The 20,832-nt window shown below is 50.8% G+C and overlaps 1 protein-coding gene across 16 annotated transcripts in view; it reads left to right on the top strand.

Annotated features, from left to right (window-relative positions):
* Nucleotides 1-1,285: 1,285 nt before the first annotated feature.
* Nucleotides 1,286-20,832, top strand: part of SSBP2 (single stranded DNA binding protein 2) — a 309,460-nt gene continuing 289,913 nt past the window's right edge. For 13 of the 16 annotated variants that reach the window (XR_016220369.1, XR_016220368.1, XM_070056360.2 and 10 more), the window contains exon 1: nucleotides 2,117-2,206. Coding sequence is in view for 9 of the 16 variants with exons in the window: in XM_089312935.1 (XP_089169061.1) it covers nucleotides 2,145-2,206 (62 nt within the window). In the remaining 7 variants the exon portion in view is untranslated. Of the gene's footprint in view, nucleotides 1,434-2,116; nucleotides 2,207-13,812; nucleotides 13,954-20,832 lie in introns of those variants that run through there. The other 3 variants (XM_089312931.1, XM_070056354.2, XM_070056359.2) reach the window with 3 other exon arrangements.

Below are 20,832 nucleotides of genomic sequence, written 5' to 3'. Positions count from 1 at the left end.
CCTGGAGGAACGTCCTTGAAATGCTAACCCCTCTCTGGGTTAGTCGGTGGACGTAGATGATGGAACAAGATTCCAGAATGCTACCCTTAAAGGCAGTGTCTGTGACCCACTGCAGTCTCCTACACTTCTGAGGCTCTGAGAGGCCTCTGGGCTCAGCCTCGCTCTCTCTGCCCAGGTCTTCCGTCCTCAGTGCCACACCCCACCGGCCCCATCGTTACAAACACAAGGCAGAATTTTGGAGTTTGAAACAACAAAATACTCCTCTTGGAAATTAATCTACAAAAGCCAATATAATTTTCACTTTTCTTTAAACTCTTTTTGGCTGAATTCTTCACAGAAGTACTTCTATTTTTTTTTTTTTTTTGGTCATAATGTCTGACCTCTATTATTTTCCTTTTCTTGCCATCACATCCTTTAAAAAATTTATTTTCATTTTACTGGAAAGACAGATATTCCATCTGCTGGTTCATTCCCCAAATACCTACAACAGCCAGGGTTGGGCCAGACTGAAGCCAGGAGCCCAGAACCATTTAAGTCTTCCTCTAGGGACCCAAGTACTAGAGCCGTATCTGCTACCTCCCACCTGCACAGGAGCAGGAAGCCGGATGGGAAGTGGAGGAGCCAGGACTGGGCCAGGGACTCCCTATGGGGCGTGAGCAGCACCGTCAGGTTCTCAGTCCTGCTTCTTCTGTTCTCCGTTCTCATCTTAGATCGCACTCCTCCCCACCTGCTTTTCCTTGGGGTCAGGGTGGCGGGTGCTTCTTTTTCTTTTCTCCCAGTCTTTGGGTCATCTTTGGTCTTCACAACCCCTTCTTCGAGTTCCCACCGGTCTGTTGGTTTTATTCCTTTCAGCTGTTTCTGCCCCCCTCTGTGTCTATGTGCATTTTTATGATGCTACCCCCCCCCCCCACAACGCTTCAAGCTCTGTTTGTGGAACAGAGCGGGCCCCCAGCCATCTGGATCCCATTCCTCCCTCCGCACAGCTGTCCACCTGAAGCCCCCTCTCCTACCCAGCCCCCCAGCATCCTGACCTGCACGGGGGCCCCTAGCCCTCTGAATCCCATTCCTCCCTCCGCACAGCTGTCCACCTGAAGCCCCCTCTCCTACCCAGCCCCCCAGCATCCTGACCTGCACGGGGGCCCCTAGCCCTCTGAATCCCATTCCTCCCTGAACCTGCAGCCAAGGACCTCCCACAGGTGAACGATGGAGTTCCATCGGAAGCCAGGTAGTCTGTCTGTTAGGAACTTTGCGTGTTTAGGAACATGGGCTTGGGGATCTGGGTCCAGAAATAGTCCCGGGCAGCCCTGCCACCTCGGCTGGGGCCTACTCTGACCGGGCACCGGGCACCGAGGTCCTTCCAGGCCTACTCCACGGCAGGGGTCAGGAAGCCCGGCCCGCTGGGGACGCCACGGGCGGCCCGGCCGGCGATCCAGGTGGGGACCGCCCCCACCCCCACCCCCAGGCAGGTGCTCCCGGGGCGGCGGCGCCCAGGCCGGGGGTGAGGGGGCGCAGGCCCTCCCCGGGAGCTCGGGCAGGGCGCGCTCGGGGCCACCGGGCCCGAGGTCCAGGGGGCGGCGCGGGTGTCCCCGGGCCGGCGGGAGCGGGCGAGGGCGCGGGGTCACGGGCGCGCGAGGGGCGGCCGGCGCCCCCGAGTCTGGGGCCGCCCGGCTCCAGCTCCGCCGGCTCCTGCCGGAGACTCCAGGCCGCACTTTCCCCTCCTCCCGGCGCCTTCTCTCCAGTGAGGAGCCGGGCGCGGGCGGCGCGGCGGGAGGGGCGGCGGCGGCGAGAACAGCCAGTTGTTTAAAATCCTCCTAGAGCAGTTTCTAATTCCCCGCGTGCGCCCGGGCTGGGGGGGAGGGGGAAGGAGAGCGGGAGGAGGAGGGGGCGGAGAGGGAAGGAGGGAGGGCGGGAGCCGGGGAGGGGACTGCCGCGGAGGCCGGAGCCGCCGCCGCGCGCGCCTCGGCCGCCGGCGGGAGGGGCGCCTGTCAGTCTCGCGCGTTGCCTGGGCGAAGGGGGCGGAGCCCCGGCGTGGGGCGGCCAATGGTGGGGGTGGCTGCGTGGTCGCCATGGGGACGGGGCTGTTCCCGGGGAGGCTGTGATGGGTTGACAGGTGCGTGACAGTGGGAGCTGCTCTCGGCACAAGCATGTACGGCAAAGGCAAGAGTAACAGTAGCGCCGTCCCGTCCGACAGCCAGGCCCGGGAGAAGTAAGTGTCTCCGCTCCGCACCCGCCGCCGTCACGCGCGCGCGCACTCACGCACGCACCGCACTCTGGGCGAGACGGGCGGCCGGGGGCCCGCGGGGTGGCCGCGGGGACGGGCAGGCGCGCGGCGGGGCGCTCGGTGCGGGGAGCGGCCGCTGCCCGGGAGGTGCGGGCGCGGGCGGGCGGGCGGCGGCGGGGAGCGGGCTCGCCGGGGGCGGCGGCGGGGACGGAAACTTGTTCGCGCGATGGAGGGGAACGAGCCGCGGGTTCGCCTCCTTGCAAAGTAACTTTGGAGCCGGGGACGCGGGGAGCGGCCGGCCGCTGCGTGGCGGGGGCGCGGCGGGAACGAGGTGCCGGGCGGGCGCGCCGGGGCGGCCGAGCGGAGCCCGGCGGGGCGGCCGGCCGCTGGGGGACGCGGCGTGCGCGGACCGCGTCTCTCCGGGGCGGCGCCGAAGTTTGCGAGTCCGGGAAGGGCCGGGTGCGCGGGGCGGGCGAGGGCTCGGGGCGGCGGCAGCGGCCGAGAACTTTTCAGGACTCGAGGCTCCGCGCCGTCGGGGGGCGAGCGGGCTGCGGCCGCGCGGGGCGAGGGGGGGACACAGGTGTCACCTCGGGCCGGCGCTGCGGCCGCTCCTCCGGTGTGGCCACCGAAAGCGCGAGCGGCGGCGCCCGTGACCGCCGAGGCCGGAGCCCCCTCCCCCGGGCCCCGAGGGGCGGCGGGCGGGTCCGGGCCGGGGGTCCCCCGGGCGCCCCGGAAAGTTAGTTGCGGCCCGGGGGTGGCCAGGTTTCCTCGCGCTGGGGAGGTGGCGGCGGGCCTGGATGCGGCAGAAGAAAACAAAAGTACGGCGGCGGCGGGGCCGAGGTGTCTCCTGCGGCGCCGCGGCGAGGGTCCGGGGGCGGCGACCCCGCGCGTCCGCGGCACGCTGGGGAGCGGCTGCGGGGTGCGGTGCGCGCTCGCCGCCTTAGGGGTGCGGTGCGTCCGAGGGCAGAGGGCTGTTGGCGGTTCTCCTCGCTGGAGGGTGCGGGAGTCGGAACGCGTGGAGGCTTCGGGGGGCGCCTCAAGTTGGCAAAGTAATTTGGGATTTCAGGCGGGCACCTAGGGATGCGTGAACTCTTGGCTCAGGTATCTAATCCGTATCCTTTTCTTTAAAAAAAAAAAAAAAAAAAAAAAGCGGGTTGCGAGCGAAGGGCGAGGAAGCAGGGCCTCCGCGGGCGGGCGGGCGGGCGGGCGGTGCGGTGCTGCCCGGCCCGCCGGGGCTGTCAGCCGGGCGCGGGCCCTGCTAGGCGGTGCTGTGGGCTCCCGGCTGCGCGCCCATTCATTGCGGCGCGGCACCCGCCTGCGCGCGTGCGGGGCCACTCGTGTCGGCCGGCCGTGGCTGGGGCGGGCGCGGGGGTGGGCTCCGGCGGCCCCAGGGAAGTCTCGGCTGCCTTTCGGTGGGGGCGAGCGGGGGCGATCGCGCAGTCGCGCCTCTCCCCGTCCTCCTGAGACTTGGCCGGCCCCGGTGGGCAGCGCGGGGCCAGCTCCCGCGGACCCGGGCCCGGGGGCTGGTGGTGGACGGAGTGGGCGCCGCATTGTTGTGTGGGCGATTTCTCAGGCGGGAGACCGACTGTACCAGGTAGCTGCGCGAGGCGGAATTCTGCTGTCGTAAACAAGCGAGGGCTGTTCTGATGTTAAAAATCACAGAAACTACTAGGAAGTGCACCTTCCAATAAAACCTGTGAAGACAAGGCATCATACATGACGGTGTGCGCGGGAAGAAACGCTGGTGTCTGATCTCAGAGGTGCCTTCGAACATGAAGTCGAAGTGCATTGGAAGCCAGCGCTTGCTTCTCTTAGGTTATTTTTGTCTCGCTTTAAGAAGTCCTTGTAGGAAACATTGGAAATTTATCTGGAGGCTTTACACGGTTTCTGTAATTCCAGAGTATACTTCTGAACGTGCAAACGGCAAGAGTCGGGCTAATGACTTGTTTTTAGGAACCGTCAGATCAGGTCTGTTCAAAGGTGTGGCTTAGGTTTAATGAGGGAGGTGGGATGTCTGCGTGGAAATTTTAGTTCTGGTCCTCTTAGTGCGTTTCTGCCTTTGCAGGCCTTCTTTATAAACACTGATCTCAACTGTGATTCAATAACTGTGTGCGTGTCTAATGTTCCGCTTCCCCTCAAGTATAAGCTTCCTGAGGGCAGAGGTTACTTCTCGTCTCTGCTCTGAAGTGTCTTTCACATTAATACCAAAAGTACCAGATAAACTTTTGTTAATGATGATGATAGACCCAGATATTTTCAATGTGAAAAGAGTTTTTCCCCGACCTCCAAAATAAGGTCTTGTAAGTTTGAGTTTCACATTGTCTAGTTTAGTTGTATTTCAACAGTACCCCCAAACAACAGCGTCACAAGAGTTACCCTTACTTATTTGCCATCCTATGTGCCATTCCCGGTGTTTAGCACCCTTACCTGTGTTTTCTCTTTGATTCTCTTAACAAATTTGCAAGATAGGTGATTTTTTTTTGGCCTTAATTAAAGACATAAGAAAACTAAGACCATAATAACTCAGCCTGGTATACACAGGGTTTCTCGTGAATTGGTTTAACTTCGGAACTGGTGGTTGCAGCTGCAAGATCTATTCTTCAGTCTTCCAGATGGCCTTCCTGACCTGGGGTGGGACGCCGCAGATTTAGGGACCAGTGTTATATGATCGGACGAAGCCGACTTTGAGTCTTGATCGCTGGTGCACGCTGGGGCTGACACCCTCTGCTTTGCCTGGCTGCAGGGATGTGTGTGTACTGGTGGAAGGCACACGGGTTTTAGGAGTGAAAGTTGGATGCCTTTAATAATGAACAACAATCCTCGTTCCTTCAGATTTTTAGCCCCCTGAAATTTTGTTTGATCGTTGGCATTTTAAAATTAAATGTTAATAGCTGTGAACAGTTCCTGTATGAAATACTGCTGAACTTGGAGCCATGTGGCCTGCCACGTGACCACAGGAAGAGTAACTGGCAACTGTAAATAGATGAGTAGTGATATAAATTTTTTATTACCCTAATTTGATCTTTGAACATTATCTTATAGCTCAGAAAGACAGATCTGCTAGGAAGCAAAGTGGTGAATAAGGTACGCATGGTTGACCATGATATTTATTAAATGAACTAGCCAGAAAATGTAGAAGCCAACTGTATCTAACCTGGGCCTCTGAGTAGTAACTTTGGCTTTTAAGTTTTGGATCTTGTTGAATAGACCAAGAAACAAAATATAGTATGTCTGTTTTTAAGTGGGTACAGCGGAACCTGGGCCTCTGAGTAGTAACTTTGGCTTTTAAGTTTTGGATCTTGTTGAATAGACCAAGAAACAAAATATAGTATGTCTGTTTTTAAGTGGGTACAGCGGAATGGTCATAAAACTGCTGCTTCGCAGGAGGGAGAGTTTACGGGGGTGAGTACCTGGCTGCAGGGGTGAGTACCTGGCTGCAGCACCTATCTCCCACCCCCCCAATCCCAGGAGAGACTTTCCTTTCTGAAAGGAAATAGGAAGAGTGAAGTCACACAGATCCTTCAGAACTTGTTTGACAGCCCATTTGCGCAGTTGAAGATTTCTGAAATTAATGGAGGGATATCTTTGTGGGAATGGCATTTTCCATGGTATTAAACCAACTCCCCACCTCTTAGTCTTCAGGATGCTTCCTCCTGATTGTGGAATGACTCCCATCCAAAATGTGGTCGCAGCCATGAGAGGTTCTTATTTAATCTTGATTGATCTTTTCTGTTATTTTGAGAGACGTATCAAAAGATGTTTTTAAAGGAACAAATCTAAAAAAAGAAATTGTGTAATGTGTTCAGAGTTAAATTTTAGTTTTCTTTAACCCGTATTTATTGTAGCTCCAAGAAATAGGATACGTCATGAAGTTTGTGGAAGAATACAGTTAAACAATAAGTTTATTTTGGTGCAAAAAAAAATTTGAAATCCATCCATACTCACAGTATTAACATTGATAATGTGTGTTCTCAGAGCTGTGAAAGAAAAAGCAGTAAAAGGTTCTTCCTGTAGCTTGAAAGACAGTTTGCCACATAAAACTAGTTCTGGATGAAAAAAAAAAATCAGTAAATTTCAGTTCTGCAGTAGTAGATCAGATGTGTCTGACACCTTCAGTTGCTACTTGGGAGTAGAATTTTTTGTCTTAAAATTCGAGGATACTCTGTAGGCTTAGGACAGGGACTGGGATGTTGCGGTTTATTAACGCTTCACCTCAGCATTTTGGAGTTGAAAGTTAAACTTGGGGGAGACTCAGTTCGAATGTAGAATCTTCTTTCCTCCATGGTGATCACAACTGTTGTGTGAATGTTGAGATGTGGCGTTGGGAGTAAACTACTGGGTGCAAATCACATGAAACTACTGCTGGGAGTGTAGGATTTAAAAGCGTGAACTGAAGACAATTATTATTTATTTTGGAGTCCATGGGAAAACTTAACTGCCTTGCATTGTTACTTTGATGTCCGTTGAATATTTGCATGTTGTACATGTGTAACATCAATTCCTGTAGGGTTTGTGAACATAGCTAGTACTGTGAGAGCTAACTAGTACTGAGAGAGTTAACCCGATGGTTACACTAAAACCCCACGAATACTCCAGAAAGTGACCTGGAGGCTGTCCACCAGGACTAGCTGTTCCTGTTCCAGGCAGTGTTGGCTAGTGTTGGCTAGCATAGGCCGAGCTTAACTCCCCTGCACAGTGCACCTTACTCTTTGTGTGAGGGTGCTGGAAAGTAGATGGGAAAAGTAGACTGTCCAGGTTGCTTTAAATTTCTGGTTGGTCATAATGGGTAAGTGGTCATCTTTTTCCTGGTGAGTTAAGTTAGCAAGGGTTTTGAAAGGCGAGGTTATTTCTGTTTGTTGTGATAATTGCAAGACCAGTGGACCGGGCCAGTCTGGGTAGTCTCAGCAAAAGGGTGGGAATTACATTTGTTATTTTTTGTTGTTCATGTTTTAAAAGACAGACTTCAGTTGGTGTCAATTCTTTAGCAACAACAGAATTGCTATTGTGTTTTACTGGAAGAAATTTGATTATCATATGCCCTGGGCTGCAGGCAACTTTGCAGCAGTAATGAGCCCACAGTGCTTTTTCCATCACAGTTCAGCTGGACCAGTGGGTGACGTGGCCATCTCCTCGTCTCTGTTGGTTTTGCTCCAAGGGCATAATGTCAAGCAAGTGAATCACTTTGTTGTTGGTGTTCTATTGTGGGCATTACGGAGTATAGTTTGAATGATCAATATAGCTTTATTTTAATTGTTTTTAATCTGTCATATTAAAATACTGATGAAATAATTGTGAAGGCAAGAAAGTAGATGAAAATGTACATGTGTCTCTGTCCACATTAGTTAGAGTTGATGCCACAAACAGACTCTTCCCCCAAACATAATATGGTTATTTTTCTTTGGTGAATTGATACTTCCTGAGTCTCGTTTTATTTTCCCCTCCAAGTTTGAGGAAAAGAAAAAAAACCCAAAGTTACTTTATGGATGTACAAAATTGTAGTAAATGAGTTATTCTATTAAAAATATTCTCATTTGTGCAGGATTAAAATGAATGTTTTCTGTAAAATTGCAAAATCCTAAATCCTGTATGAAGAACCCGTGGAGTTTTGTCATAGCAGGTTATTAGTTAACAATAACAGTGAAGCGTGCTAGCATTTGAGTACTTTGTTTCTGTTTGGCACTTTCCTTGCATTATCTGGTTTAGTCCTGTCAAAAATCCTGGAGTCTGCAGCTACTATTTTAATGTTGGAAGTTTGACAGTTTATCGTGCAAAAGCAAGAGGTAGAGAACGTGGCTTGATCCATGCCATGTACAGCACGTGCATAGGGGCCTGTGTCGGGCACAGTGCTTAAGCCGGGACTTTGGATGCTGGTATCCCTTATCCCTTATGCAAATGAGCGCCGGTTCCCAGGTGAGCGCCAGTTCAGGTTCCTGCTGCTTTGCTTCTCATCCAGCTCCCCGCTGAGGAGCTGGGAAGACAGCGGAAGATGGTACCAAGTACTTGGGTTCCTGCCACCCATGTGGGAGACCCGGATGGAGTTCCTGTCATCTCCTGGCTGTTGCCTGCATTTGGGGAGTGCACCAGTTCATGGAAGATCTCTGTTTCCCTGTCTCCCCCTCTCTCTGTGACTTTGCCTTGGAAACAAACATTTGTAAAGGATATGCACGCACACAGCAAATACCAGTATCTGAGAGTGGTCCGCAGGCTTGATTGAGTGCATCAGGAATGGCAGGGTTCAGGGTCTGCCGCTCTGCCCTGAGTGACGGGACGGGACTGCCTCGGGTTCCCCGCATTGCTTCCTCACGCGGAAGAGGAAGGACAGGATTTTTCTTTCCTGTCTCATCAGCCAGGGAGGAAAACCTTTTCTTGAAGTTGCATAGGAGATATCTTCTTATATGCCATTAGAAGTGTAAAATTCCTTTCCCTAAACCACTTACGGACAAAGGTAATGGGATTACCATCATTGGCTTAAGTCAGTCACTGTTCATCGCCTGGGCTGGAACCACCGCTCCCTGTGCCTGGGCACCCCAGCAGAACCGGGAGTCTTTGGCAAGGAAGATGTGTCTGGAGGATAAGCGGAGAATAACACGGGTCCCTGCTCTCACAGTGCTTCCAGTCTGAAGGAGAGGTCTTTAAGGATAGTTTCCCAAGGGCACTGGGCAACTGCGGACTCTCTGTAATGCTGTCCAAGCCGCAGAACACGCACAGTGTCCAGTGTGCAGGTGGGGTGTCGAATGTTCCAGTGACAGAATGCAGCGCTGTGGAGAAGGACCGAGGGGCGGTGTTGCTCCCGGCAATGGGGAAGGCGCCATCAGGCAGACTCCTGAGTCATGCTGAAAGAAAAGAGTCGGGGCGAGACTTGGGCGAGTGCGTTTCAGGCAGGACCAAACCACCCTTGGGGAGACCCCAGCATCAGTGTAATTGCTCAAGCATGTGCAGAAATGAAGGCGCTGAGCTTGTCTGTGACTGCTGAACTGGGTGGCGGGTGCAGCGTATTTGACCTCCTAGAACTAGGGTTGTCTTGCACCTCCCTCGGTCCTCTCCCCTGGGGCAGGAGGGGATGTGGCTGTTGCTAAGGAGGACAGTGATAGACATGGCCCAGCTGTGGATGTGTTGGTCTGCACAGGACAGCGCTGCACCTGCGTGAGCATTTCTTCTGTAGCTCCGAGTGGGACGGGTGCGCTCGCAGCGACCTTCATTTTTGCTTTTCATGTCATAAGGCCTTGGCGAATTGTGGGGCGTTTTGTGCCTCAGATTGGAAGCTCCTAGAGGACAAGGACCGAGGTGTGGTGTGTGCTTCCCGTGTGTGCCTTGTTGGCGCAGTGTGATGGTGTGTTTGTGCAGTGAATGAAGGAAGGCTGTAACCAGTTGTGTGTGCCTTGTTGGCACAGTGTGATGGTGTGTTTGTGCGGTGAATGAAGGAAGGCTGTAACCAGTTGTGTGTGCCTTGTTGGCGCAGTGTGATGGTGTGTTTGTGCAGTGAATGAAGGAAGGCTGTAACCAGTTGTGTGTGCCTTGTTGGCGCAGTGTGATGGTGTGTTTGTGCAGTGAATGAAGGAAGGCTGTAACCAGTTGTGTGTGCCTTGTTGGCGCAGTGTGATGGTGTGTTTGTGCAGTGAATGAAGGAAGGCTGTAACCAGTTGTGTGTGCCTTGTTGGCGCAGTGTGATGGTGTGTTTGTGCAGTGAATGAAGGAAGGCTGTAACCAGTTGTGTGTGCCTTGTTGGCGCAGTGTGATGGTGTGTTTGTGCGGTGAATGAAGGAAGGCTGTAACCAGTTGTGAATACGTTGCAACCGTGCGTCATCAGCTCGTTTCCTCCCCGCTATTTCTAGTATTTGGTACCAGGATTAATGTGTAATTTCTAACTATTTTTCTATTATGTAGGCACTTAGTAGTGTTTCTGTGAATCTCAGGACTATAAGAGATTATCTATGTACATACCTAGGTAGCATGTATATTTTTAAATAAACATGTTAAATTTATTTGTACTTTTTTTTCAAAGGCTTAGAGACAGATTTTCTATCCTGAGTCACCCCTCAGATTCCAGCAGTAGCCAGGGCTTAGCCAGGCCAAGTCCAGGAGCCCAAGTCCAGACTCAGTCTGGGTCTCCCATGTGGGTGACAGGGGTGCAACCACTGGAGCCATCACCTGCTACGTCCCAGGGCACACACGAGCAGGAAGCTGGAACCAGACACAGAACCAGGACACAAACTCAAGCGCTCTGATGTGGGATATAGGCATACCAAGTGATACCTGCTGTACTGAATGCCTGCCCTGTTGTTAAAAAACAGTCTCCCTTTGTGTGTTGAGTTTTGTAACAGAAATGAAATGACATTTTGCAGTCTGTCTACGTTTCCCAGTAACTCAGTGAGGTGGGCAGCAGCTGCATGGATGAGGAGATTTGCAGTTGGAGGTTGACTCACCTGGCCCGGCGATGCAGGTGCTGTGTGGTGTGACTGAGCCATATTTAGGTTCTTTGGGTTCCAGCATCAGTGTTCTTTTCATGACCTGCAGCTGCCTTTTTTATGATACAAGAGTCATATATAAGAAACCTCAAGTACGGATTTGACTCAACAGAGAACTATAGCTCAGATGATGGTTACAGGTTTCTGTCAATACTTTGACTAAATGAAAAATACACATGGCGTGGTAGGCACAATTCTGAACAATTCCTTAACCCAAGTATCGTGTCAGGAGTAAAATGTGATTTTTTTTTTTTTTGAAATCTTAGGTTTTCTTGTTTAAGTGGGCCAATGTGGGCTTTAGGGTAGTTCTGGGTTTTTCATTTGTGCAGGCTTTGTGTAGTGTTTGGCGGTGCGCTCTTCTCTGTTGCTTTGCCAGTTAGCTTCAGTGTGAGAGCTGGGGTGGGGTAGAGAAACACGCAGGGTTTTTTCCTTCCAGGCCTCTCTCTAATTAGGGAGGGAAGGTCTTTGACATGATGGAGTGGTCTCTTCCTTTCTGTTGTGGTAGAATTCCCATGGCCTTAGCCTTTGACCCCTTTTTGGGGGTAGTTCAGTGGCAGTCAGTGCGGTCATGCTGTTTGGGAGAGTCCATCCCTCCCCAGGGCTTTTCTCCTGTCCCAGCCCGACACTACGCCTACCCTAGCACCTGAATGACTGGCCTGGTGTCCCACCTGTGTGGAATACTACAGTGTGTGGGCTTTGGTGTCTGCTTGCTTTTTTTGCTTAATTCCTACAGCAGCTTCACAGAGTGCGTATAATCCCCATTTTACGTATGGAGAAACTGAGTCTCAGGTTGTATATTTTGTCCAAGATCACTCAGTAAATGGCGTAATCCGGATTCCAATCTGAGTTTCTGCCTCCACTGCCCATTTTAACCGTTTTGACTCAGTGTGCTTAATTGTTCGACTATGGGGGTGGGAGGCAGGGGCATGGTGGGAGGGGCCTGCTTGGGCTGTTTTCTCATATCCACTGTTTTTAGTTGGGGTGGGAGGTCACAGAGAGTGAGAGAGAGGTTAGGGAGAGAGAAGAGGCATTTTACAACTGCTCAGAGGTGGACAAGATTGTAGGTACCCAACAAGCCCCACAAATAGCTCCCCGTTCTTCATCTTGTGACTGAGATGTGACAATTTGAATGTACATCCTTGGCAGGGAGGGAAAGGCCAAGTAGGAGCTCAGGCTGTAATTTTAGATCAAGCTGTTTTCCTAAACTTTGGAGTCAGAAAGAAATAGAAGAGGAAGATGTAACATCAGCCAGACACGTTTCTCCTGTGACGATGAGTCTGCCCTACTCCTGTCTTCCAGCCAGCATGTGGCCCGTCGATTTTTGTTTTGGATGAAGCTGTCGGGCGAGTTCCCCTCCATCCAAGGGCAGTCGTACCACCCTGTTGGGGCTGTTCCCTGGTTGTGTCTGCGTGCTGACTGTCAGAGAAGATGGAAGCGTTTCTCTGTGGTGGCTTTCACGGCATCGTATGCCGGCTGTCACCTGTAACTGGAGGAGAGTCAGGCTACCCTCGTGTTCTGTCGGTGCGCTTTAGCAGTGGCTGCTCTGGGGTTTGCCTCAGCATTTGGCCTGAACTAAGAGACTGAGGCTGGTATTCCTTCCTCTAGAAGTACTGTGATGGAAGTGCTTCAGCGGGATTTCTTTCCCGAAGGGTGTGCATACACTGGGAGTAGTTTCCCATGGGAGTTCATCTTGGAGAGGCGGAGACTCACTAGTTGATTTTGAATTGAGATTGAACCAAGTCATCATGTGAGTGAGGTGGACTTAAGAATTCAGGGCCATAGGCTATAGGATGAGCGCCTCGTGGATGAGGGAACTCAGAACACATGTATAGCAAGTGCCTGCAGAACCGCTTCTGTGTTTGTATTGGTCAGGTGGCCTCAGGACGCCCCCGGTACGAGGATAATTGAGAGGAGTTTAAGGAAGCTATGTGCAGGGTCAGGGTGGAGGGAGGCTCCAGCGTTAGCAGCACAGGAGACTGGATCACCCCTGGGTCTGCAGGGGGAGGGAAAGAGCAGTTGCCAGGTTCTGTGGAGAGCTGCACCAGCGGCTGGACGCTCAGCAGGGAGCAGCCTTCTTCCCTCTGCTCCGATGGTGCCCATCTCCTTCTGCAGAGCCGTGCAGGAGCCACGGGGTAAGGGAACTGGACCATCAGTTTCAGGCCAAGAGGGGCAGGCTGAGGACATTGGAACAATGTTCCGTTTTCAGATTTTTAAAAGATTTATTTACTTTGAAAGTCAAAGTCACACAGAAAGGGAAGGACAGAGAGATCTTCCATCTGCTGGTTTACTGTCTAGATGGCTGCAATGGCCAGGACTGGGCCAGGCTGAAGCCAGGAGCCAGGAGCTTCTTCTGGGTCTCCCACATGAGTGCAGGGGCCCAAGCACTTGAGCCTTCTGCTGCTGCTTTCCCAGACGCATTAGCAGGGAGTTAGATTGGAAGTGGAGCAGCCAGGACTCGAACCACCGCCCATGTGGGATGCTGGTGTCACGGGCAGTGGCTTAACCTGCTATGCCAGAACACCGGTCTCCAGTTTTCAATTATTTATTTATTTATTTATTTTTTGACAGGCAGGAGTGGACAGTGAGAGAGAGAGACAGAGAGAAAGGTCTTCCTTTGCTGTTGGTTCACCCTCCAATGGCCGCCGCGGCCAGCGCACTACAACCAGCGCACCGCGCCGATCCGATGGCAGGAGCCAGGTGCTTCTCCTGGTCTCCCATGGGGTGCAGGGCCCAAGCACTTGGGCCATCCTCCACTGCACTCCCGGGCCACAGCAGAGAGCTGGCCTGGAAGAGGGGCAACCGGGACAGAATCCGGTGCCCCGACCGGGACTAGAACCCGGTGTGCTGGCGCCGTGAGGCGGAGGATTAGCCTAGTGAGCCGCGGCGCCGGCTCAGTTTTCAATTTTTTAAAAAATTCTGAAGCAAGGCTTTTAGTTCTTAATGTGGAATAGCTTAAGAAAGTAGAGATGCTTTAAAAAAATGGGTTTTACCAAAATAGCATTTAAAATCGGGTTTTGAAGTTTGTTTTGCTATTTCATGGTTGTATGTGTTTCTTGAGAATTTATGGGATGGCCGTCATATTCATCCTGCTTTCCATTCTCTCCTCATTCCTCTGCTGCTGTCCAGAATGTTCCCTGTTCCATATCAGCCACTGTGGAGCCCCTCAGTGACCCTGCACAGTTGGCCTGCCTGGAACTCACTCTCCAGAGGGTCTCCAGGTCAGCGCCCACCACCATGGTTCACCAGCGCCATTCTGGGATGCAGCAGGTGCGATGGGGAGTAGTGAACCAGGGCTTTGCATTCAGCCTCTGACGACGCGATTGTCAGGAGATGTTTCTAGCAGGACGTTTATTGACAAGCATTAGCTGAGTTGCTGGGCAGTGGAATAAACAGTGTTCTAGGGGGCGGGAGGCCTGTGCAGAGACAGAGGGGTGTGGTTTGCAGTGGCATCTGTGGCCCCAGGGTTCCTGTGGGCGCCTCAGGCTGTGAGGTGCCCTGTGTTCGCCTGGAAGCTGTGCACATCCTGCCGTCTACTGTCAATCGTGGTGGCTTGCTTGTGATCCCCGATTCATGTGAGCACTGTGTAACTAGTTGTTACACTGTTTTGTTTAGGAAACAGTGAGAGAGAGAGAAAAAAACTGGATTTATTCGGTCTAGGCGCAAGTTTTTTCTCCCCCAGTATTTGGATCTGTGGTTGGTAGTACTTGTGAACACCAAGACCTGTGGTTTTGGTGGGCTGATGTGTGTGCGTGTTTTCCAGCGATTTTTTGCATTTAATTTTATCTTCCAATCGCGTTTTCCAGGAACCTTAAGAAGCCCGCGTGCACGTGGTGGGCTGCAGTGCAGTCGGTGACAAGCTGAGCAAGAACTACTCCCAGAGCAGCCGTGAGTGGCAGCCTGACTTGGCAGAGTAGCAGCACCGTTAGGCAGAAGGGTTACGTCACCTGAGGCGAGTTTTAGAAGGGTCATTCTGGAAGTGATTGGAGCGTCGGTCAAGGGGGGCAGGCCTCTTAGGAAGCTGTTGTGGTGACAGAAGCGACACCCTTGTCACTGCTGTGCTTCTACCCCATGGCGGCTGGCGGCCTTGTGTCCACATGGGGCAACAGCAGCCCCCGGTGGCCGCCATGTCAAAAACTTGGATGTTTACGATGGCTGAACTTGGGGTGGTAGTTTCAGCCTTGGAGTTGGGGAGAACGTGGGAGGAAGATTGTGCAGGGTAAGGAGGAAGCCAGTCAGAGCTGGAGATGTGCTCCTTCCTGAGGCTGGGGGCCGTCTCTGCAGGAGGTGCCACGCTGGGATGGAGTGGGGGCAGAGAAGTCACATTTGTCAGCTTAAAGGGCATGTGTTTCCGGCATCATGCCACATCCCTTGTCTGTCCCGTCTCACTTTCTGCACTGCTGGGAAGTGGGGATTCTCATCTTCGATTTTGCTGGTGAGGGAACTTGAATAATATGGTTTGGCCTAGTCATATATCCAGATCTGGAATGTGAACTTGGGTTTAGCTTATTCTTTATCCTTTAAAACAAAAACATTTTATTGGGGGCCAGCCCTGTGGTGCAGCAGGTTAAGCCACGGCCTGCAATGGCAGCATCCCATATGGGTGCCGGTTCAAGTCTGAGCTGCCCCACTACTGATCTAGCTCCCTGTTGATGGCCTGGGAAAGCAGTGAAACATGGCCCAAGTCCTTGGACCCCTGCACCCATGTGGGAGACCTAGGTGGAGTTCTAGGCTCCTGGTTGCCCCAGCTGTTGGCTGTTTGGCGAGTGAACCAGTGGATGGAAGATCTCTCTGTCTCTCTCTTTGTAACTCTGCCTTTGTAATAGATCTTTTTTTTTTTTTTAAAACCACTTCATTGAACATGATATTCATAGGTAAAAGTGCACATATCCCCAGCATCAGCTTGGTGCGTTGTCACAGACTGAACAGCTTTGGTAGCCAAGCAGCCATGTCTGGGAAGCTGACGTTAATGCTACCCCAGGCACTGCACCTCTGCTGCTGCCCCTGCCTGCCTTTTAATGGCTTAGGTCAGTTCTACCTGCCTTCCCCTTTGATTTGGCCCATTTTTCTTTGCTTTTGCTTGAGGGTACTTTAAAAAGTTTGCAGAGAAAGGAATGAGAAGTTTATTTTGGTCGAGAAAATTTTTGAAATCTGTGTGTGCAGGGAGGAGGGGTCTTCGAAAAGCTCATGGAAGATGCATGTGGAAAAAAACTGATAATTTTTTGTGTGTGTGTTGAACCAAATTTTTACCTCTAGTATTTGGGGACCCCTTTGAAACAGCCCTGTGTATGCTTTGAAGCTGTGAGGTGGCAGGGGGAGGGTGCCGAGACCAGAGCCAGAGCCTGGGGACGTGGAGGGGGGGGGACCAAGGGAGAGGTGGGATCGGAGCTGGAGGTTGAGGCCGAGGGGTCCGAGAGAGCTTGGAGAGGTGGACTTCCAGGGTTCAGGAGAGCCTTGTTGAGGATGGAGGTGGGAGTTGCTGTGCCAGACAGGGTAGAATCAGGCTGGTACCTGGTACACAGAGAGGCCGTCAGTGGCCTCGGGGAGAGTGGGTTCAGAGGAGTGCACCCAGGGCCGCGGGTCATGGCTGGAGCAGCAGGTCTAAGGTTGGGATGAGCAGGTGCTCCCTCGGAGAGGAAGTGCGGAGATGAGGTGGGACGACGCCTCGGAGAGGATGGCCTCGGCTTTACTTGGGGGGTTTGTGTGTGGATGTTAGTGGGGAGACACTTGGGGTTTATCAGGTTGTGAGTAAGTTCCGACCACTGCTCTCTGTTAGTGTCTTTAAAGCAAGGCAGCACTGTGAGGTGCACAAGGAAAGGAGTCGGAAGGTGAAGTGAGTTCAGCTTTAGTCTGCACATTCACAGTGACTGCATGCGAAATTGTTAGAGTAATATTTAGGATGGGTTACGTTGCTAACTTCTGTCACCATTTTTTCCTCAAATTATTTGAGAGGTAGAAAGAGACAGAAAAACACAGAGATAGAGGTGAGATCCTATCCCCTGGTTCGCGCCCCAAATGCCTGCAGTGGTCAGGGCTGGGCTGGGCCTGAAGCCAGGAGCTGGGAACACAGTGCAGGTCCCCCACTTGTGACTGACAGGGACCCCGATACGTGAACCATCACTGCTGCCTCCCAAGGTCTGCACTGGCGGGAAGCAGGTGTCAGGAGCCAGAGCTGGGATTGGAACCTAGGCACTCCACCATGGGCTGTGTGTGTCTTAACTTCTGGGCTCCTCGTCAGCTGATTGGAAAGAGCTTTTTTTGGATCATAGGAGATTAAAAGTTTAAAGTGGTGATTTTCAGGTGATGCCTGGGCAGTGACTAGGGTACAATTTTTTTTAAGACTTATTTATTTATTTGAAAGGAACAGTTAGGGTCAGGGAAAGAGACAGAGAGAAAGGTCTTCTGTCCACTGGTTCACTCCCCGAATGGCCACAATGGCTGGAGCTGGCCCCCTCTGAAGTCAGGAGCTTCTTCCAGGTCTCCCACTTGGGTGCAGGGGCCAAGCACTTGGGTTATGCAATGCTGCTTTCCCAGGTGCATTAGCAGGGAGCTGTATTGGAAGTGGAGCACCTGGGACTTGAACTGGTACCTATGTAGGATTCCGGCACTCTAGTCGGCGGCTTGACTTGCTACACCACAGTGCCACAGTTAAGAAAACCAAGTTACTGTTAACTTGTGGTGGCTACCAGTCAGTAGGCTGTTAACCCTTGAAGCAAAAGTGTGGTGCAGAATCAGTGTTGGAATCTCCCCTGGCTGGCAGACTCTGCTTTGCCTGTGGAATGGGCTTTCTGCTTCTCAGGTCGGTGGAAGCCCTCTTGACAAGAGCATGAGTTGAATTTATTGATTAGTTTACAAGTGTTCTTTACAGTGCTTTGTTACTCAGTGTAGAAAATTTAAAGACACAAATAAAAGAGGAAAATAAAAATCCCCGTATTCTATATCCATACGTGAAATTTTTCGTAGTATTTAAAAAGAAAGTCATCAAAGCCATTTAACCAGAAAGCACCTTCTTAGAATGGGGTAGGGCAACAAAAGGCAGCTTTTGTGAGTCATTTCTGAAGTTCTTGATAAACACCACCCTCAAAAACAAGTTAAGAAAGCGTGGTGAAATTGACCCAGCATTTATTCAGTCATCAAACACTTGTTCCGTGGGCTCAACGTTGTGGTGTTGCTGGTAAAGCCACCACTTGTGACATTGGCATCCTGTATGGGTGCTAATTCCTATCCCGGCCACTCCACTTCAGATCCAGCTCTCTGCTAATGGCTGAAGCTCCTGGCTCCTGGCTTTGGCCTGGCCCATCCCTGGCCTTTGTGGCCATCTGGGGAGTGAATCAGTGGATGGAAGACCTCTCTCACTGTCTCTCTCTCTCCCTCTCTCAAACTCTGACTTTCAAATGAATAAATAAATCTTTAAAAACAAAAACAAATGCTTGTTGCAAGGCCTGCTTTGTGCCAGGTACCATGTAAGGCTGTGGGCAAGGGGAGCCCTTTGGGAGGCGTGGGTGTCCGGGGCACTTGATTTGGGGAGCACCTTGAGGTTGGGGGAGGCAGTGTGCATGTGGCAGGTGCAGCGCCCTGGAGGGTGGCAGAGGTTGCGGGGCCCAGCGAGGCTGGTTCTTGAAAATCAGGCTTAGGGCTGTGAATTTGTGCTGGGGTCAGGGACTGCACTCTGAGGTAGTAAAGTGGGGACAGGGCTGGATCAGAGTTGACTTTGTACCAGGCCGCAAACAGGAAACAAGTCGTCTGAGGTGGGAAAAAAATGCCAATTCTGCTTTACCCAGATGCAGTAAAGCACAGATGGGATAGTAAATCCCTTCATCATTTGCAGCAGGGAAAACAACACACATATGTAAATGATAGGCAGTGCGGTTTATTACTGACACTTTGTTTTTATCTAAAATTTTATGGTAAAATTTATAATATTCTGCTCTGTCAATAGAAAAATTTATAAAATGTGTTTTGAATGAGCATTTATGGAACATGGATTCATTGTTAAGAATGATTTAATTTAAAAGCATATAAAATTTTGAAATTTAAGGTGGAAGTTGGAAAATGTCCTATGTGATATATCATTAATAACATACTTGTCTTTTTCATAAACCTCAAGACTGTTTTATTAGAGCTTTGAAATGCCACCGACAGGATTAGGGCCACCAGTTTATATTCTGTCATGTAGTTATAAAGTATACAGTAAATTAAGTTTTATCAATATGTATTTGATATAGTTTGCAACATCCAGCATGAGATGAATTAGCTGAAATTTACAACCATTGCTGTCCTAAGCAAAATTCTTAACCATATCCTTTTGATCACTAATTACTTACGCTGGTATTCTTCCACAGTCAACAGTAAGGAGCACATGCAGGTTAATTTCGTTTTCCTCTTGGGATCTTGGATAAAGTGGCATTTATTTCAGCAGTGTTCCAGTAAGTGTGATGATCCTGATAGGTTATTGGTTGGAGAGGCAGTGGCGGTCCTGGCTTAGGAGTATAGCACACTACCCTCACGTGTTTTCCTGGTAAACACTCCTTAAACATACAGAAATCTACTTATAGGGCTCGCTAAGTCGATTCTCCTTTGCTGGGTCGTCTGTGTGCTGGGGACTGGGATTTGTTTGTGTCACGGACGCTCGTCTCCTCTCTCCTGCTCCTCTTGGCAAGGCTAGGAGCTGTGAGGTGTGTCACAGTGGTGTTGGTGGCACAGTGGCTGTCTGCCATGCAGAGCGGACCTGAGAGGGGCAGACTGCAAGCTAAAACCAAGTGGAAAAGTGTCTTAGTTTGTCAGTCCTGTGAAGCATTCAAGACTGTTTGGAGATTCTCTATGTTCTCTATTTTCCTTACCATATTTTTCTTAGATACTATTAATATGGAAGTAATACAACAAGTTAAATGAAGGCCTTTCCATCTATATGTTTAATAATTATAAAAAGTGAAGAAACAGGTCCAGGATGGTGTTACTTTCCTGTATCTGCTGATTAACTTATGCACCTTAGCCCAAATAAAAGGGTCTGAACTCTTGATTCTAATCAGAAAATGTCATCCAAAAAAAAAATATATATGCCCGTTTAAGGGAATGAGTACTTGTTATACACATTCATTTTTCTGACATTTGATTTTTTTTAGATAATTGCAAGGCTGACTCCCTCTGGCAGGGTGGAGAACCGTTTGGCTTTGGTCTTTATAGGTACGAGGACATTTAACCAGTTGGAATAAATGCTACTCAGTATGCAGGGCCCTGTTCCGACAAAAATAGCCACTGTGTCGGAGGCTGGTGGAGAGCTTTGAGTTTCCTAAATTACGTGGCTCCAGGCACTGTATGAGAAAGAAGTCTAATTGTGGCATTTGGTAAGATTAAGGTGAATTGTATGGGAAAAAAAATCAGTGAACTATAGGCTTACAGATTTCTTAGATTTTATAAAACATGGTCCGTCAGCAGAGTTGTTGAATCTAGAACAGTTCTTGGGCCTGTTTGATTTTAAAGAATCTGGTTGGTTCGTATCATGTGACACGTGGAGCCTGTTAGTGAGAAGTTTGAGTGCACAGTCGGTGAGTTTCTGCCGTGTGGCTGTTGATGTCTCCGTGGGAGCCCACGCTGAGTCGGCTGCAACTAGCGACATGAGTCTTGCTGTAATTTGAGTGGCTGGAGCCTGCCTCTCCCCTCCCTGCACGCTGATGGCTGCGTTGCTGGTACTCTTGTATGGTTGACTTCGAGGTTGTGTTTTCGTTTTCGGTGGGATCCTGTTGAGGATTTCCGTTTTCTTCCCGGGGATGACTGACAGGTTTCATCTTGCTGACTGACACTACAATGAACTTAATGGGACCTTTTCCTGTTCCTGGGGAATTCTGGGCATATCGATTTTGCCCAACAAAGAAGTCTTCAATACTTAACATGTCTATTAAAATAGTGTAGACATTTCGATCTTTTAAAATTACTTGAGTTGGAAGGTCTAATAACTCTGAAATACTTTCTAAGACCTCTCCTACCAATAATGAGAAAATTATTCGACTTTTTTTCAAGGTGGCGATTGAATGCTCCTTGAGGGTGCTGTTTTCTAATTGTCTAAACCGACAAGGCACCACTTCCCCAGGGCTCATTTCCAAAATAGCTGAGCACAGGACAGGTGTCGTTTTGTTTTGTTTTGTTTTGTTT

Source organism: Oryctolagus cuniculus, chromosome 14, assembly GCF_051225735.1.
Source record: "Oryctolagus cuniculus isolate XC-2025 breed Fujian yellow rabbit chromosome 14, ASM5122573v1, whole genome shotgun sequence".
NCBI lineage: Eukaryota > Metazoa > Chordata > Mammalia > Lagomorpha > Leporidae > Oryctolagus > Oryctolagus cuniculus.
This window is presented reverse-complemented; position numbering and strand designations above follow the sequence as displayed.